This window comes from Cheilinus undulatus, linkage group 21 (assembly GCF_018320785.1).
Source record: "Cheilinus undulatus linkage group 21, ASM1832078v1, whole genome shotgun sequence".
NCBI classification, from domain to species: domain Eukaryota; kingdom Metazoa; phylum Chordata; class Actinopteri; order Labriformes; family Labridae; genus Cheilinus; species Cheilinus undulatus.
This window is the reverse complement of record NC_054885.1, coordinates 11,995,745-12,012,697: the sequence shown is the minus strand read 5'-3', so window position 1 is coordinate 12,012,697 and position 16,953 is coordinate 11,995,745. Positions and strand designations below refer to the sequence as shown.

Sequence of the window (16,953 nt, the reverse complement as noted above, 5' to 3'; positions counted from 1 at the left end):
TGAAAGAACTCAAAAAGTGAAGTCTACACATCAAAGGGATAAAATATAAAGTCTTTACATCAAAGAGGTCTAAAAAAATCAGTGTTCACATCAAAGAAGTTACAACATGAAGAGGAAAGAAAGCTGAAAGTGTTTCGCCTATTTCTTCGTGGTATTTGGCGCCATCTGTCGCCACTAAACAGCGCTGCACCCAGAAGACATTTAGAAGTAAAATTAGTTTCACTTTCCAAACGTCACAGGGAGTGGAAAGGAAGGAGGAATGAGGAAACATTTGTGGACAGGCCTCATCCTGGTTGCGTTAGATGTCGAGATTTCTGAATCTGCTACCTTCTCTTTGATTTGGTTTCTGACGCAGTACCGTAAAACTTTTAAGTCACACTTTTTTCGCGTTAAAATAGCTGAGAAAGTTTGTTTTATTACTCAGAGTGAAAAACTATAGCGGTGGTGGAAGCCTAGAAGCACATGATGTAATGCTTTAGTTAAATTCTAACCAAAAGTGAGTATTTATGCAGTTTTGAACCACCAGGACCCGCTATTTTTGGTGCAGGAGAAGGATTCACAGCTACACTGGCGGACATAATAATGGACCCCCTGGACTTCCTGGAGCCAAAGGATCTGCTGCCGTTTTTTCACTGTAAGAAGACAGAAATGTCCTGTGTTGAGAACCCACATACCTTCATAAACCAGCTCAGGGACCATAACTTGATCCCAGAGGACAGATATAAGGTAAGGCCCTGAAGCTGAAGCAGTGTGCAGTGCTGTTCCAGCTTCCTAATTAATGAATCGCGCGCTTGAGTAAGCGCGGGAAGTGCGTGAGCGACCAGTGGTATTCAGGACAGGTCAGATTTCATAACAGGCCAATATGTTTTGTTTACCATCGTAACTTAGCTATTATAAGCAGTTCAGCAATAATTTAAACCAGAAATCAGTCAGGTCTCCAGGATTTACCTCATTCTACAAGGAGACTTGTTAAATTGGAGCCAGGTTTGCACAAACCCCTAACAAGGCTCCAGGGAAAACGCCCCCCGACCCGAAATTTGTGGTAAACTTAAAGATTGAAAAAAATCAGCGTTTGAAATGAGTTTATTAAGTGTCTCAAAATGACTTCAACAACTAATTTTCCTTACTAATATTTACAATAAAATCCAGTGGTTTTGGCACCCTTGAACACTCTTTCTCTGTCCACCATTATAAAAACAGACTGCTCTAACAGACTTGTTGAATTTACTTGAAAATAAGGATGCACAGTATTGAATTTTTGTCTGTATCTGATATGCCAGAATTTATTAATTAATGTTAAAATGTAGTTTAAAGTTTTAAGATGAACAAATTAACACATTTCGAAAGAGACTTCTTTCAATACATATTTAAAGCAGATATAGGCAGATATCTGTTGGAAATATTGGCTCATAAATTTCATATTTGCTGATATAGATAACTCACATCCCGAAGCTAATATCTGATGATACCGATGTTATTATATCATGCAAAACCTAATTGAAAATTAACCATTCAATAGATAGGCTACGGTCTCATTTTTGCAAAAGAATAGCTTGCAACAAGTCATGCAAGTAACTAAAAATATTTATTATAAGCTTTATGATAAATTTATCCCTTTATTCATTTCATCAATTTTATGTGGAGAAAATAATCACAGATAAACGTCATAATCCTGTTTCTAGTTGTTTTGTTTAGCTTCTATTGTTACTTTTCGACAAAACTAAGATACATTTTTAACAGAAATGGTATACAGTAAGCTCAGAAGAGTTAGAGTTAAACTGTTCAGAGAGTGAAGATTTCATCTATTCAAATTGCTCGTCTATTTTATATTGCTAAACAATTCTCATACTCACAACTGTCGGCCTTATTTCAACCAAGTAACATATTTTTTTTCATCATCATGCAATGATAAGTTAACAAAGTCAAACCATTTACTTTAAACTTTTTTTTAAATTTTTTTTATTGGGGTTATCTCATTGTGACAAACAAGGTATTACGAAAATAATGAACAGTCTGACAAATGCATTAATTCCTTACAGGTGCAAAATTTACTTTAATTAATTTACTTTAAACTTGATCAGTCAGTTTTAATGTTTTGACAATCACTATAAGTTCTCCAAATCAAAATAAACTTGTGTCATCAGCAAACAATGCTTATTCTAATACAGCAGCTCTAAATTTGATGTCTTTGCAGATATTTTCAAAGGGCAAAATGCATTGTTTCTGACATACAGTATTGTTCAGCTTACTACAGACATTAATAAGTAAATATTTGATAGTAATTCCTGGTCAATCTTCCCATCTCTGTGTGTTTGCAGAAGTTGATTCGCATGAAGAGCAAAGACAAAATGAAGACAAACATCTATGAACTTCTGGACTGGTTGGAGAGAGAGCGATCGAAACACATTACTGTTTTCTGGAAGTGTGTTTTTAAGGAGACCATCATGAACCAGTATCCCATTTTCAGACTGTTGCGCAACAGCCTCATAGATGGTAAGAATCCTTTTGTTTCCTCTTATAAGGGGCCTTAAAAGTTACCAAGTTTGCCTTGTTTTTATTCTTTGTTTGCTTTAAAGTTGCAGCTAAAGTTGCTGCAATTCGTTGCACACACCTACATACGCCATAAATATACAACAGGAGTAACACTGATGATAAATGATATTAAGATTGAAAAAAATGTCAGAAGTTAAATCATGATTTTTAACAGTTAAACTACCAATTAAAATTCAAAATCATGAGTTTCAAAGGTCAAATAAATGCATTTTGGATCGAAAAGGTCAATATTTGGGATTAAAAGTTATATTTAGGAGTTGAAAAAGTCGAGGTATGAGAAAAAAAATCTAAATTAAGAGTTTAGAAGGTGAAAATATGAGATAAAACCCCAAATCAACAGTTTTGAAATTCAAAATCATGAGTTTTTAATGTCAAAATATGAGGTAAAATTAATATTACTGAGTTCTAAAGGTCCAAAGATGAGATAAAAATTTAAGATTTTTAAATCAAAAAGGTTAATATTCGGAAATAATATTCAAAGTTAGGAGTTGAAATTGTCAAAATGTAAGACAAAATTCAAATTCATGAGTTTGAAACACCAAAATATGACTTGAAAATTAACATTCTAAATCTAAACGGTCAAAATATGGGATAGAATTCAAAATCATGATTTGATAAGGTCAAAATATGGTATAAAAAGTCAAAGCCAAAAACTTTAAGTTATAATTGTGAAATGCAAATTAGAAAATATGAAATGAAAACACAAATTTCTTATCTCACATTCCTGACTTTTTATCAAATTATTTGAATTCTTTCTAATTCTTATGACATAACAAGGATATTTTTAATGTTTAAGGTTAAGTATACATTGTTATACTGGAGGAAATGTGCAGACCTCATACTAGTGGGCCAGTTATAATAAAAATATGATCTGGTGGGCTGGGTTTAACTGTGCCACAGGCCGGATTTGGCCCCCGGGCCTTGAGTTTGACAACCCTGTGCTAGGCCATCTGGAGAAATAATTTTATAGATTACTGGTAAAATAAAATGCCGTACCAATGGCTACATAGCCACAAAACTAGATAAGTAGCCTACTTTAGCTACGTTAACTATTACCTCCATTTGCTTCATAGCCCTATTTTTTATATGTAGCTTATGCAGCTAATGAAGCTGCGTAAGTTATACTTGCTGCGTTACAATGTTTACATGGAGGACAAGCTTTATTCCTGTTTGCTGACCCTTTACTTATTAAAGGTTTTGTAATCAGGTTTTGTAAGTCAGTTTAGACTTTTTTAAAAATTAATATACATGGTAGATTTAACTGACAAGTAGTGCCAGTGCTTGCAGTGTCTTGTTTAGTTGATTAAGTTGTGTACAGTACATCTCCAGAAAAGTGGTTAGCCTGCCAGCATATAAGTCTTAGCTACTAGCTTAAAGTTAACAGTTCAAAATGATAACTGAAGAAAAAACAACAACCTTAAATTGTTATCCTAAAGTTGTTCATTTGAAAATAAACTAGTTTATAAGCAGTAAAAGCTACAAGTAATGGATTAATAATGACTAGACTGGTTGGATGTGGTTGGATTGGCACCATGCTAAGTGTGAAGCTGAACATAAACAAACTAGCTGAAGGGGTGAATAAAACAACAAAATTGAAAGGAATTGTTCAGAAAACAAGAACTGTTATTTTGAAATTTGTGTTTGTTGTGACTCGATGTCTCTGATGGCCTTGAACATTTATTTAATTGCAGGATCTTTCCGTTCTTGCATTCAACTGCCAGAGAAAATAGAAGAAGATCCAAGTGAAGGTAAAAGGAAGGAGCTTTCAGAAGATGAGGAAGAAGAGGAGACACCTGCAAGTTCATTAAAAAAGAAGAAAAAGCTTAGAAATATTGTGCGTGAGGATGATGAGGAGTCTGTTTCATCATCTGTGCCAACACTAGGTCAGAGGAAAAAATCCAAGAAATTATTATTCTGTAAGTCGCATTTTACTGATGCTTCTGCAAATGACAGTATCATACAGGAAGTCTGAGTGTAGACGTTTTTTTTTTTTTCAGCCTCTCCACTCAAAAAAGGAGAGAAAGGGGAAATTTGGAGCTGGCCCATCTATAAGTACCAGCTGCCAGTGACCTGTGGACAGAAGGAGGGCATGCTGAACAGACAGAGACTGGCTAAAGGTGGGTGGTCAGGTAGAGCTTAGAGACATGGCCTGAAATCTATACCGCGGCATTGCTTTTTGGTCTGGTTAATCGTATTATATCGCAGTGATAAAAAAATTAAGAGTTAATGTAAATAATGTAAATAAAATATCAACTATGGACTTTTATTGTGAAGAACTGGTCAGAAATATTTCTCATTGAGTTAACTTGGCTTTAGCAGAGATACTGGCAAGTGTATGGAGCTACGGTGTTTACAGCTGCTTCTCTGACCTTGTTTAACGCCACAGTCTGCTTCCCTTAATCATCATGGGCTTAAAACAAGCAGATCATGAGTTAAAACACAACTTTAAACAGTTCTTTAAGCATTTACAGTCAAACCAAGGTGCTCGGTTGCAGCACACAGCTTGTGTGGAAAAAAAGCCTTCGTTGGCCATCCCTGAAGTGGTTGACTTGATCCCTTTTCCTCTTTGTCTCAGGGGAAAAGTGCATAGCAGTGGGCAAAGAGTGGTTCACTCCAGCTCAGTTCGAGAAGTTTGCAGGGAAGGAGAGCAGTAAGAACTGGAAATTAAGCATTCGATGTAAAAATGTATCGCTAGGAAAACTTATACAGGTCAGTTGACAGTTATTTAAATCATTGTTGAATTGAAACATGGATGCATTGCATATTGAAATACACCTTTTTTTCTGTTTTTTGTGCAGGATGGTCACCTGAAATCAGCTAATTTTCGAGTCAGGGGTAAAAAGGTGCGATCAAAAAGACATGCATGCAGTCTGACTTCTTTTGTTTTAAGCGATTCTAATCTAACCTGATTGCTTTGTTTTATTCCGGCTAGACCAAGAAATCGCTGTTTCCATCTGAGGATTTAACTACAGGTTTGTTGATAAAAAAAAAAACAATTTATCTATCTGTATACATCCTCTTAAAGTATTCACCCCCTTGGATGTTTTAAACTTTTATTGATTTTATAAATCAGTCATGATCAATATAATTTGGCTATTTTGGCAAAAAAAAAGTACAAAAAGGCCTCATTAATGTAAAAGGAAAAACAGATATCTAGAAAGTAATTTTATTTGAATAGCCCTTCTCAAGTCAAGTTACCAATTATTTATTGGATTGAGGTCTGGGCTTTAACTCGGCCACTCATAGTTCTCTTGCAGACTGAATACGATTGTCCTCCAGGATTCTCCTATATTAATTTACGCTCTACCTTTACAAGCCTACCAGGGCCAGCTGCTGAGAAGCATCCCTAAAGCGTGATGCTGCGGCCATCATGCTTCATGGTGGGGTTTATGTGTTTGTGGTGATGCAGTGTTTGGTGTCCACAAAATAGGGATGGGTACTAAATTCTGTACTTTTATAGGTACCAACAGAATTCTGTTGGTACTTCCGAGTACCACTTCACATAAAATCAAACGATACCATGTTTCTGTACCTAAATGCATCCTTGTAACTGCAAGAGAATGGAAGAGTAGTCCGTTTTCCATGCTGGATGCAAAAGCAGCATTGAATGGACAAGAGTAATGACGTCGGCAGCAGCTCACTGAATCAACAAAACAAGCATGGCAGATAGGAAGCAGCCGAAGGTTGGCTCCACTTTTTAAAATACGATGCAGGTTACGCTGCCATATTTGTGACACGAGGTTCAAGGTTTACCACGGAAATACTTCTAATCTGAGGAAGCAGTGTGATGATTGATGAATCAGATCAACTCCTGCTGTTTCCTCATTGCATCCCCAAAACTTTTCTTCCACTTGACCACAGAGTCTCTCTCATGCATTTTGGCAAACTCTAGACTCTAGCAGATTTAATGAGTTTTTTTCAACATTTGCTTTCTCTTTATCACAGTCACTCGAGAGGACGGCCTGATCCAGGCAGATTTCCACATGTACCATATTCCTACCATTTCTTGGTGATGGATTTAACTGTCTTTACCTTGGAATGTTTTTTTGGTATCTGTACTTATACGTTTCAAGTACCTTTTCTCTGAGTTGCCTAAAGTGTTCTTTTGTATTTATGGTTTAATGGTGGCCAGGAATACTGATCAACCAGTGACTGGACCTTCCAGACACAGGGGGCTTTATACTACAGCCACTTGAGACACATTCACTGCATTCAGGTGATCCCCATTTCACTAATTGTGAGACTTCAAGCACCAATTGGCTGGACCTGTTGAATAAGCTAAGTCACTTTAAAGGGGGTGAATATTTATGCAGTCACTTATTTTACCTTAAATATTTTCATTTTTTAATTGACATTAATAAAGGTTTTTTTTTTTTTGACAAGAGCCAAATCATATAGACCATGATTGATTTATAAAATCATTAGAGTGTAAAACATCTAAGAGGGTAAATACTTTTTATAGGTACTGCATGGTTATCCTCCAGTATCTCTTTCCATACATATCCTTCTCTATGGTCTCATCTTTTCTGAATAATTTAACTTAAAATTGCTGATTTCTTACCTTTTTCCTCAGTGTCTGAAGGAGAAAAAGAGGATGAAGATGACGACGAGGATGAAGATGACGACGAGGATGAAGATGAGGATGAAGAGCAGGATGAAGAGCAGCCTTCATCAAGCAGAAAAGGAAATTTCACAGGTGCTGATTTCTACACTAAAAAATCTAAAAATAATCACTTAAGATTTGTACTGTGCATTGTGGCAAAGGCAGTGTAGTGACATGCATGTGTCTTTTACAGAAGAAGACGATGAAGACAACGAGGAGCAGGCAGAGCAGCAGCTTGATGTTAACATTGACACCGGCAAGAAGGTGTTCAAAGTTACATGTGAGGATAAAGCTGCGACCTTCCATTTGAAACGCTTTGCAGCAGGTAACTTCAGTTCGTCCTTCTCTGCAGAAAAGCTAAATAAAGACACCTGCACATCCTATTTTAGAGCTGTGAGCTTATGTTTTTGGCCAAATTTGACTTTCTAAAGCTCCCTGTGACAACGTGTCTCCATTACACAGTGAAATAAAACAAACAGCTTTCCAAGCATCCTAGTTTTATTTTAGATATTTATATTATTTTACTTAGCGCACAGAAACAAAGTTGTTTGACAAAAGTAACAACTACCTCCTCTAAATTTTGTCGTTCCACTAGGGAATCGTGGGAAAAGTATTCGGACAGAGACGAGCTGGATGACCCCGGTGGAGTTTTCGAGCTGGGCTTCATCTCAGACAGATCCCTCCTGGAGGAAAGACATCATGTGGGAAGGAAAACCACTTGGTGTCCTCATACAGGTAACCACAGTCTGGGTGGTATCATGAGGTGTTTGTTATCAAAGTTCAGTTATTGTCTAATCGGAATCACCCTGTTGTGGAAACATAGCCTATGCCTTTTCATGAATTGTTTCACAGCTTTAAAGATCCCAGAGACAACTGAAAACAACGCTTCTTGTCAAACCTAAAAAGAGTCCATCTATGAAATGAATCAAAGTAACCTTCCCATGTGTGTTTTCAGGCAAAAGGCTTGATAATGCACACTCTACTGTGTTCCTGCAGACTGTGCAAACCAGATCCTGAGGAAATGGTAAGGTCCCGGATCAGCACTTTTGTCTGCTGCACCTATTTTTTCTGTATGGACAGACTGCCATTACTGCTGCAACAATTATCTTTAGTAAACAGTCACATGTTCAACCTCACAGGAGAGTCAGAAGAACGATGATGAGTGTTGCATCTGTAAAACTGAAGACGAAGAAAAGTTGGTGGTGTGTGATCTGTGCCCACGCTCTTTCCATCAGAGATGTCACCTGCCTCATGTAGACGACGCCATTTTAGGGTAAGCTTTTAAAAACAATTGGAGATGACCAAGACACATGAAGAATGGCTGTCTTTAACTGGAAACGTTTTTTTTTTCTTTGTTTAGATTTATTTATATTTATATTTAGGTCATTGTTTGGCTTGAGTGTTCATGCAGGGCTGTGAAGCTTTTATCAGTGCACAGATGGAATGGAAAAGGAAACTAAGAAACCGAGAGACATTGCTGTCTCTCTCTTCTGCTTTCTGTCTACAGCATACACTAACGCTAACCTGGGCATCTTTTCTAAAGAGACTTAATAAAACGTATTCGCCAACTGTTTAATTAAATGGTTAGCGAGGATGGAGGCTGTGACGGAGGGCTGAGTGGAGAATTGTTATCACTGAGCGACAACTCTAAAAAAGCAAAACAGATCTCAGACACTTTCAGACTGCTGCAGGTGAGACACCACATCCGTAAGAATAGAAATATATGAAAAAACTTAGAGTGGAATTAAACTTCCAGTAAGGGTTAAGGTAAGGGTAAGGATACCTATTGTTAAAAATCAAACACCTGACCTGCAAAGGAAAATGTTTAAAAAAAGCCGAGTAAACTGTATACATAGAATAAACCTGTCCTGAAGCAAGCTTCAGCTAAGGATAAAGCTAGTGAAGCTACTTTAGCTACGTAGCTGTGTTAGATTATGCTACATTTGCTAAAGCTATATACGTTTTAGAAGCAGTAATGTGAACAGTTAGCTTTAGCTAAAGATAGCATAGCTACATTGGCTTAAATATTAATATTAATTACATAGCGATCGAAGCTATGTTAGCTTTAACCTAAACAGGCTATACATAACTTAATCCCTGATTAGACATTGGACCTTTTTCAGTTTTATTTATGAAATGTTACTTAGTCTGTAATAGTTGCAATATGGTTATTTAATTAATCTAACTGCCAGACTTTGCCTGTGAATAAAGTTGAATGAAAAAAAAAAACAAAAAACGTTGTACCAGCAACTTATGTCCCTTCCTACTGACAGATATGCCGTCTCACCATAGTGATCCACAAGAGTCTGAGATCTGCAGTCTGCTGCCAGAGCCCTCTCTAAAAGAGTGTAGTCAAACTTCCTCTGTTTGTTGTTCTCAACTCTGGGTTTACACCAACAGACTGGTGCTTCTTTTAGTTGACGATTTGATGAAGGTAATCATGTTTCATTTTTTGACTTTGTATGAGCTCCTCTCCGACCAGACGTTAGCTTTGCCACCACATGGGGGATAAAATAATGACAGAAAAGACTATGGATTAAATATTTCATAGAGAAAAACCTAATCAACTTCCAGCTGCTTTTCTGAGAAGGGATCAGTGAGAGATGCATCTGCAGCCCATCAAAACACAAAGGAAAGTTTTATATCCTACCTTTAAGGCATTTGTGAGATGGGTTGCAGGACCAAAGTGTTGAAGTGTAAACATGGAACGATAGCTATTGGATTAGGCAATTTTGCAAGAATAGTTTATTTACACCTCCAATAGATTGCCCCCAAATACAGGGTTGGTGGTACATTTTTATTTCTCTTAAAGTATCAAAGCAGATATAAACTAGTGCTGTCAAATGATCAAGATCAGCTGACTATACAGTAGCCCTCATCAGGTGACGGCCCACTGATTCGCGCTAGGCAGGCTATTGTTAAATCACACTCACGCTGCCATATTCAAGCTGCTTTAGCCTGGCTAAGCTTTGCTGCTTTTTGCAGCCCTCCTCCACCCCACCTCCTCCTTTATTCTGCTTCTGACTTAATGGATGTCATTCTGTGGTCACTGATGCCTGCTCTGCTCTGGGTGTTTTTTGCTGCTTCTCTTCCTGCCTCAGGCTCTCCTTTAGGCAGAGCAAAGGCTAAAACGTGTGCTGTTCCTGCTTGATGCTTTCCACGTAGGCTCGCGAAAAGGCAGGGGATCCCAGAACAGCCGCACCACCAAATATAAATAACGACAATAAGTGCAAATTTATAACTGCTAATAAAGAAAGATATTTATGACTGCAAATCATGTGGGATTCTTGGCTGGGATTCTGACTAAGCATTATTTATTTCTATGACAGTAAGATTAATATTAGTAAGTTTGTGCCAATAAAGCAAAACTGAATTGAAATCGACAGTAAGATTAATTCATTGGCTTGTATTCTAATCATGATTAGTAATCATTGTGCCCCATATTTGCTTATGTCTGTGTGAGCAGGGACAGTAAACCCTGGAAGTGCACATTCTGTGTATTCGCTATCACTCGGGAGTGGATGAACTGGGAAGAGGTGGAAAGGGAAGCAGCCATGTCCCGACCGATATCACAACACCTGATGGTAGGCAGAATCTGATTCTTTCTAACTTAAACATCTTTTATCCTTGTTTTTTTCCCAACTCGCCATCATTCTTCCTTCTTCTGCATAAACAGGGATGTCAGTATCTCCTCCTGTGTCTGTGCAGCGCTGATGAGGAGCAGACATTTGCTACAAACCCAAGTAGATATGTACGTCTTTATTCTTTGTTTTTTTTCTGCCTTCCTATCAAAACTGGTAAAATGTTTAATTTATATCAAACAAGCTGCAAATTAACCACACCATCTTTTTTTTTCTGCAGGGTAGAATTGATGCAATTTGAACATGAAGGGGAAGATTTGTAACACTGCACTTTTTTTGCTCTTCTACCCTCAGCTGAAAGACTACACCACTGTGGTTAAAACTCCAATGTGGCTTGAAAAAGTAGCAGACAAGCTCCAGGAAAAACTCTACCGGACTGTCGGAGACTTTGTGTCCGACATTCAGCTCATTTTCGCTAATTGTGCCTCCTACAACCGAGTAAGAAAGAGTGTCATTGCTGGTTTAATCAACACTGAAATATCAAAAGAGTAATAGTTTTGCAAACACTGACGAGGACTTTTATATTCTCTTGCAGGACAATGAGGAGTTCCTGGCCATGGGAAACAGACTGAAGGAGTTATTTGAAGAAGAATTGAAGAAAGTGTTTAATATCCGGGAAGAAAATAGTAACATAAACAGTGGTTAGTTTGTAATATCAATTACTGGAAGAAAAAGGGGATTTCTATGAGTTTGAGTCAATTTACTTATTTATTTTTCTTAAAATATCTTCAAGATGAAATTCTCATAATGCGATAAGGTACAGGACTAGATTTGGTATAGACTGGACAAAAAAAACGTATGAAGTTTAAAATAACAATTTAGAATTTGTCCTCTATTTGGGGGTTTAGCGTCCCAAAATGTACTCTGTGAAACTGGATCAAGGTTATGTAAACCAAAATGTAGGACTTTTCAGGACGTTTTATTCAAATGTTAAAGAGCTAGGATTTCCTCAAGTTTAGTTCTATTTGTAGATTAAATCTGCTGCAAGTAACCAATAGAGTGTAAAGCAGGCTAAAGAAATTATAAAGCTTCATGTGGATCTCCACAAGGTGGCAGTGTGAGTAAGAAAGTCAGGCACAGTGTTAAAATGGCCAGCTTATGCAGCCCCAGCTTTAGTGATGAGAGCGATGAGAACAGCAACAGCATTCATCCTCACAGTAGTACCTCTGTGTCCTAAACAGATGGTCAGAACGGGCTACCCATGCCTCCCATGGAGCTACTTTACCTGTAGACCCAACACCAGTGATTCATTCAGGAACACTGTCATCGCATATTTAACCATTTTATTGCAAAATGGATGTACAGTTTTACTTCGCAGAGAAGGCTCTGCTCAAAAGATGTTCCCTGGGTTAGTCAAGCAGCATGCTTTGACTTTCTAGGAGCCCATGACTAGAAACCCCCACGTGGATAGGTACATTTATGACAGTGCATATTGAATACAGTAAAATGAGTTCAAGAGCAATTAATCTGCAGTAGCATGAATCTGAATATTAGGGTGCAACAAGCTTTTACGCTATAAAGGAGGTGGCTGGGGTGGAGGAGGTTAAGCTTTGCCAGCAGCAGCGTTAGTCAGCATTAATGCAAGCAGGGATTAGTGACAAGTATTTAAATACTTAATACTTACTTCGCTAAAGGTGCAACAAAACAGTGTCGTAGGAGCAAGCAAATACTAAAAAGCTCACCAAGCACCCCAGTGACAAAAACACAGGCTTCTCCGAGGATTGAAAAACATGACAGGTTAGCATATGAGCTAGCTGGCTAACCTGCTAGAAGAATGATGATGGGCTGCTAAGTTATGTTCTAGCTGAGAGTGGGAGTATGTTAGCACCAAAACGACAAATGTGTAACACCTAAGTTTTTTGATGTCTTGTTTTTGCTCTTTTTAAGACAACTGAATAGTGAAACAGCTTACTATATGGCTACTGACATGTTTTATGTCCCTACAGAGGCTCTGAAGTGAGCCATTAAACAGTCCATTTAGGAAATAAAAGGCACAAGTCATCAGTGCCCAGAGTGAACAAATACCCCAGATAAATATAAAAATAAGATATGATTTGGATTTGCAGAATCAATTTAATTGTATTTTATTCCAGAGTGCTGATGATTTATTATTCTCTGTTAACAAATATCCGCATTAAAGTGCAGATAATTTTATTGAACACTTAAACTTGAGCCACAGAAATGCTCAGTGCTGTTCCAAAAGCCAATCAGTGTTTAGATTCCCTCACTACCTGAGATTACCAAGAAGTTCCCATCATCATTGTCTATCAGATGATGATTTCAGGTGTTCTATAACTGCTTTGGCATAACTCATTGGGGTGCGTGGCCACCTAAAGATGGCAGCTGGCTCTGTGTGCTCTGAGGTAGCTTAAAATAGTCTACTCAGTGGCTATTCAGTTTAAAGCAATGCTTCTCAACTGGTGGGTTGGGACCCAAAGTGGGTTGAGGAGTAGTTTCCAGTGGGTCACAGATGTGTGTCTGGAAAAAAAAATGGTGGCAAAAGACTATGAAGAACATGCAACCATACCATTTGTTTAACTGTTTTATTGTGATGGGTACATTTAAATCTATTTTCAATATTTCAGCTCATTCATCTCTTTTTTGCATTAAAAGACCCTTTCCAATGTTAATGATCTAATTTCTAAAGATCTCTGGAAAATTGGCTAAAATTTAGATGTTATCATCCTGTCATAAATTATGTTCCATCCAAGATCTTAATTGAAACATTTTTATTTACTTAATGTGCTTTGTTGAAAATTTGTCATCAAAGATATTGGTGAGTCCTGAGGCTTGACCAGTTGAGGACCTCTGATTTAAAGGTTTATAGCTTAAACACTATTACATGTTCATTTTCATGTTTAAACGGAATCTTATTGTAGTTTTAAGTTGGGTGGTTATTCATTACTCTTGCTATGTTGCTCAGATTATGACAATGCTGCAACATTTGATATATTGCAAGAAAATCATGTATCAGCACATCACAATGTCTCATGAACTACAGCAGAAGAAATGCAACGGAGAGGTTGTAACAGGGTGAAACCACTGTTTATCATGCAGATATGAATGTCATATGAAAATAGGGATACTTCGTCTACCTTGGAAGGTGGTATTGACCGTCTCAAATCTGGGCGGTAGAACTTTTGTACAGGAAGGATTTTTATGGTACATCTTTTTTTGCCGTTTTGTATTGTATAGTTTTCTATATACAGTATGATTAATTTTCATTAACTTTCTATATTAGGTGTGCAATATTTTATTTTGTGGAGCAAACAGCAATCTAATTGCATTTGCAAAGAGCTACAGGCTTTTTTCTACTCAAAGTACTATTTCAATTTTTTTATCAACAGTGAATTTAACAAAACTGTTCAGAATTGGGGTTTAATTTAATGTTTTTTGGCTCCATAAAATAAGAATGAAGCAGTAAGAGGTTATGCTCAAAAGCTTTGAGAAGTACTGCTACTCATGTATGAAGAAAAGTTGTAGTCTAAGCAATCTTTGGCATTAAAAGGAGCCACGCTAAGTCATATAATGATTTATGTTGCTAAAGAAAGAAGTCAAGGCTACATCAGCTGTTCTGAATATTCTCTGTGTTAAGACGAGTTATGTATTTTTTATTTTTTATTTTTTTACCTTTTTGGAAGTATTTTCATGTTTTTAATTGGGGAGATCAGGTTTAAGACTTAATGTTAGTTCATTTTTGTTGTGTTTTTCATGACTTTAAGGTTTATTTGGCACACTTTTTGTTTGTCCTACTTGGGTTCAACTACTCTGAGGATAATAAACATCTTTTTTTGCACTGAAGCAGTGTTTCTGGCCTTTTTTCAGAGTGGAATGACATGGATGCAATAAAAATTTCCTGCTGCAAAACAATCAGAGTACAAAGAAGTTACTTCAACCTTTGGAAAAAGGCAGATTAAAGTGAGCATGTGCTCTTTGGCTATTCTTTTTACGGGGCTTGCCTTACCCATCATGCTTCATCAATAAAGGAAACTCTAGTTCTGGGTTGCCATTTTAAAAAACAAAACTGACTTTGTTACCATGGGAAAAGGAGCTGCTGATTTTGTAGGTTAAATGTCTCCCATTATATCGAACCAATCAGGCCCTTTCTGTAACCTTTTATAAGACTTTGTGCATCCAGTCTCTTAGATTCACTGTTTTTTCATATGTCTCTTGTGTGATGTGATGGGGTAAACTGATATGATGCTGTATCTATGGTCGGTCAGTCATGTTGGACCCTTATTTGATGATGCAGTGTTATGATGGTAAACCCTACTGTATTTTGAGCTGTTATTGATATGTATTCCAGCTCTATTCAGTCTTAGGCTTATCATCATCATAGCTCCTCTTCAGATTTGTTCCTGACTTTTTTAAAACAATTAAAGGGTGATAAACTTTAGTACCTTAGTGACCTTGTTGTCATGTTTCTTGAGTCCATATTTGATATTTCTTGATGTTTTGTGGTGACCTTTCTCACTCATAAATACAACCCTTTAATGCTGTATTTATTATGAGCTATTTATAGTACTATAGGAATGTAAGTTCTACACTTCATGACATCTGCTGTCACTGATTTGTGTTTTTATGTTGTGGCAACCTTGGTCACATGATTTTGTCACATGATGCTCCTTTTGTAATTACATGAGTAAACATGAGTTTTTTTATCTGCTCATTATGTCCTGATGAAGACTCATTGGAGTCGAAACACGTCGATAATCCTGTTTGGTAAAGGATTTTTACTAAATTGGAGTGCCTAGGATTCTCAGTTCTGACTGCCATGTAACACTATGGACTGTTTTTGATAAGTTAACGGGCAAGTCATCGCTCCCTTTTTTATATACCAGTCAGGCACTAATTTAAAAATAAATGTTTTTATGGACCAAGTTGTATCATTACAAATTTTCTTCCTTTGAAGTAACTAATAATTTTTAGGCCAGTCCCAGGGATCCTGGGCTGTAATGTACACAAAATAAAGTACACCAGAGAATAAGGCAGAACAAAACTGAGACAACCTTAAGGGAAAAATACTAAAATAATTGCAGAGATTGGTTAAATGCAGTAAAAACTGACAGAAAAAGGGGTGAAAGGCAAAAAAAGCGTAAAAGGTGTAAAAATTGGATACAGAGAGAAAAGGGCTGCAAAAAGTGGGCGGAAAATTGGGGAATGGGTAAAAACAAAAAGTGACAAAAATGTGAAACAAGTGGCAAAATTAGGTTACAGAAATGCAATAAGCTGGTAAAAAAAATGGTTAAAAAGCAGCAAAGATGAGTTTAGAGTTAAAGTGTGGCAAATTGGGTTGCAAGCAGCATTAATTGATATGTTGCAAAAACTGAAAGAAAAATGGTGAAAAGAGGTTAAAAAGTGGAAAAGATGGGTTAAAGAGGCAAAAATGGGTTGCAAAAAATGGGTTCAAAGCAGCATGAATGGGTTTAATGTGGCAAGAACTGGTATTAAAAATGGTGAAAAGGGGTTTAAAAGTGGCAAAAATGGGTTACGGAAATGCAATAAACTGGGGGAAAAATTGGGTGGAAAAAGTGGTGAAAGGTTAAAAAGCAGCAAAGATGAGTTAAGAGTCAAAGTGTGGCAAATTGGGTTACAAGCAGCATAAATGGATATGTAGCAAAAACTGGCAGAACAACGGTGAAAAGAGGTTAAAAAGTGGAAAAGATGGGTTAAAGAGGCAAAAATGGGTTGCAAAAATGGGTTCAAAGCAGCATGAATGGGTTTAATGTGGCAAAAACTGGTATTTAAAATGGTGAAAAGGGGTTTAAAAGTGGCAAAAATGGGTTACGGAAATGCAATAAACTGGGGGAAAAATTGGGTGGAAAAAGTGGTGAAAGGTTAAAAAGCAGCAGAGATGAGTTAAGAGTCAAAGTGTGGCAAATTGGGTTACAAGCAGCATAAATGGATATGTAGCAAAAACTGGCAGAACAACGGTGAAAAGAGGTTAAAAAGTGGAAAAGATGGGTTAAAGAGGCAAAAATGGGTTGCAAAAATGGGTTCAAAGCAGCATGAATGGGTTTAATGTGGCAAAAACTGGTATTTAAAATGGTGAAAAGGGGTTTAAAAGTGGCAAAAATGGGTTACGGAAATGCAATAAACTGGGGGAAAAATTGGGTGGAAAAAGTGGTGAAAGGTTAAAAAGCAGCAGAGATGAGT

At 37.1% G+C, this 16,953-nt stretch overlaps 1 protein-coding gene across 2 annotated transcripts; it reads left to right on the top strand.

Annotated features, from left to right (window-relative positions):
* The first annotated feature begins 252 nt into the window (after positions 1 to 252).
* LOC121503403 (sp110 nuclear body protein-like) lies at positions 253 to 14,598 on the top strand. Of its 2 annotated transcripts, none has more exons than XM_041777801.1 (16): positions 253 to 726; positions 2,319 to 2,493; positions 4,245 to 4,436; positions 4,551 to 4,670; positions 5,129 to 5,262; positions 5,352 to 5,396; positions 5,486 to 5,525; positions 7,127 to 7,249; positions 7,350 to 7,481; positions 7,752 to 7,891; positions 8,112 to 8,180; positions 8,296 to 8,429; positions 10,623 to 10,740; positions 10,833 to 10,907; positions 11,092 to 11,235; positions 11,333 to 14,598. In XM_041777801.1, exons 1-16 carry the CDS (start codon positions 583 to 585, stop codon positions 11,441 to 11,443), a joined length of 1,896 nt encoding a protein of 631 aa, XP_041633735.1. In that variant the 5' UTR covers positions 253 to 582; the 3' UTR covers positions 11,444 to 14,598. The 2 variants fall into 2 exon arrangements, with proteins under 2 accessions (XP_041633735.1, XP_041633734.1); XM_041777800.1 differs by having other exon boundaries at positions 4,245 to 4,469.
* The last annotated feature ends 2,355 nt before the right edge of the window (positions 14,599 to 16,953 follow it).

What these genes read in the sequence shown, in the direction of transcription:
- LOC121503403 (XM_041777800.1), top strand. Translation starts at nt 583, where the DNA reads ATGGACCCCCTGGACTTCCTGGAGCCAAAGGATCTGCTGCCGTTTTTT. An exon ending in ATCCAAGAAATTATTATTCT is followed by an intron (nt 4,470 to 4,550) that starts GTAAGTCGCATT and finishes TTTTTTTTTCAG; the next exon opens with CCTCTCCACTCAAAAAAGGA. An exon ending in CGATATCACAACACCTGATG is followed by an intron (nt 10,741 to 10,832) that starts GTAGGCAGAATC and finishes CTGCATAAACAG; the next exon opens with GGATGTCAGTATCTCCTCCT.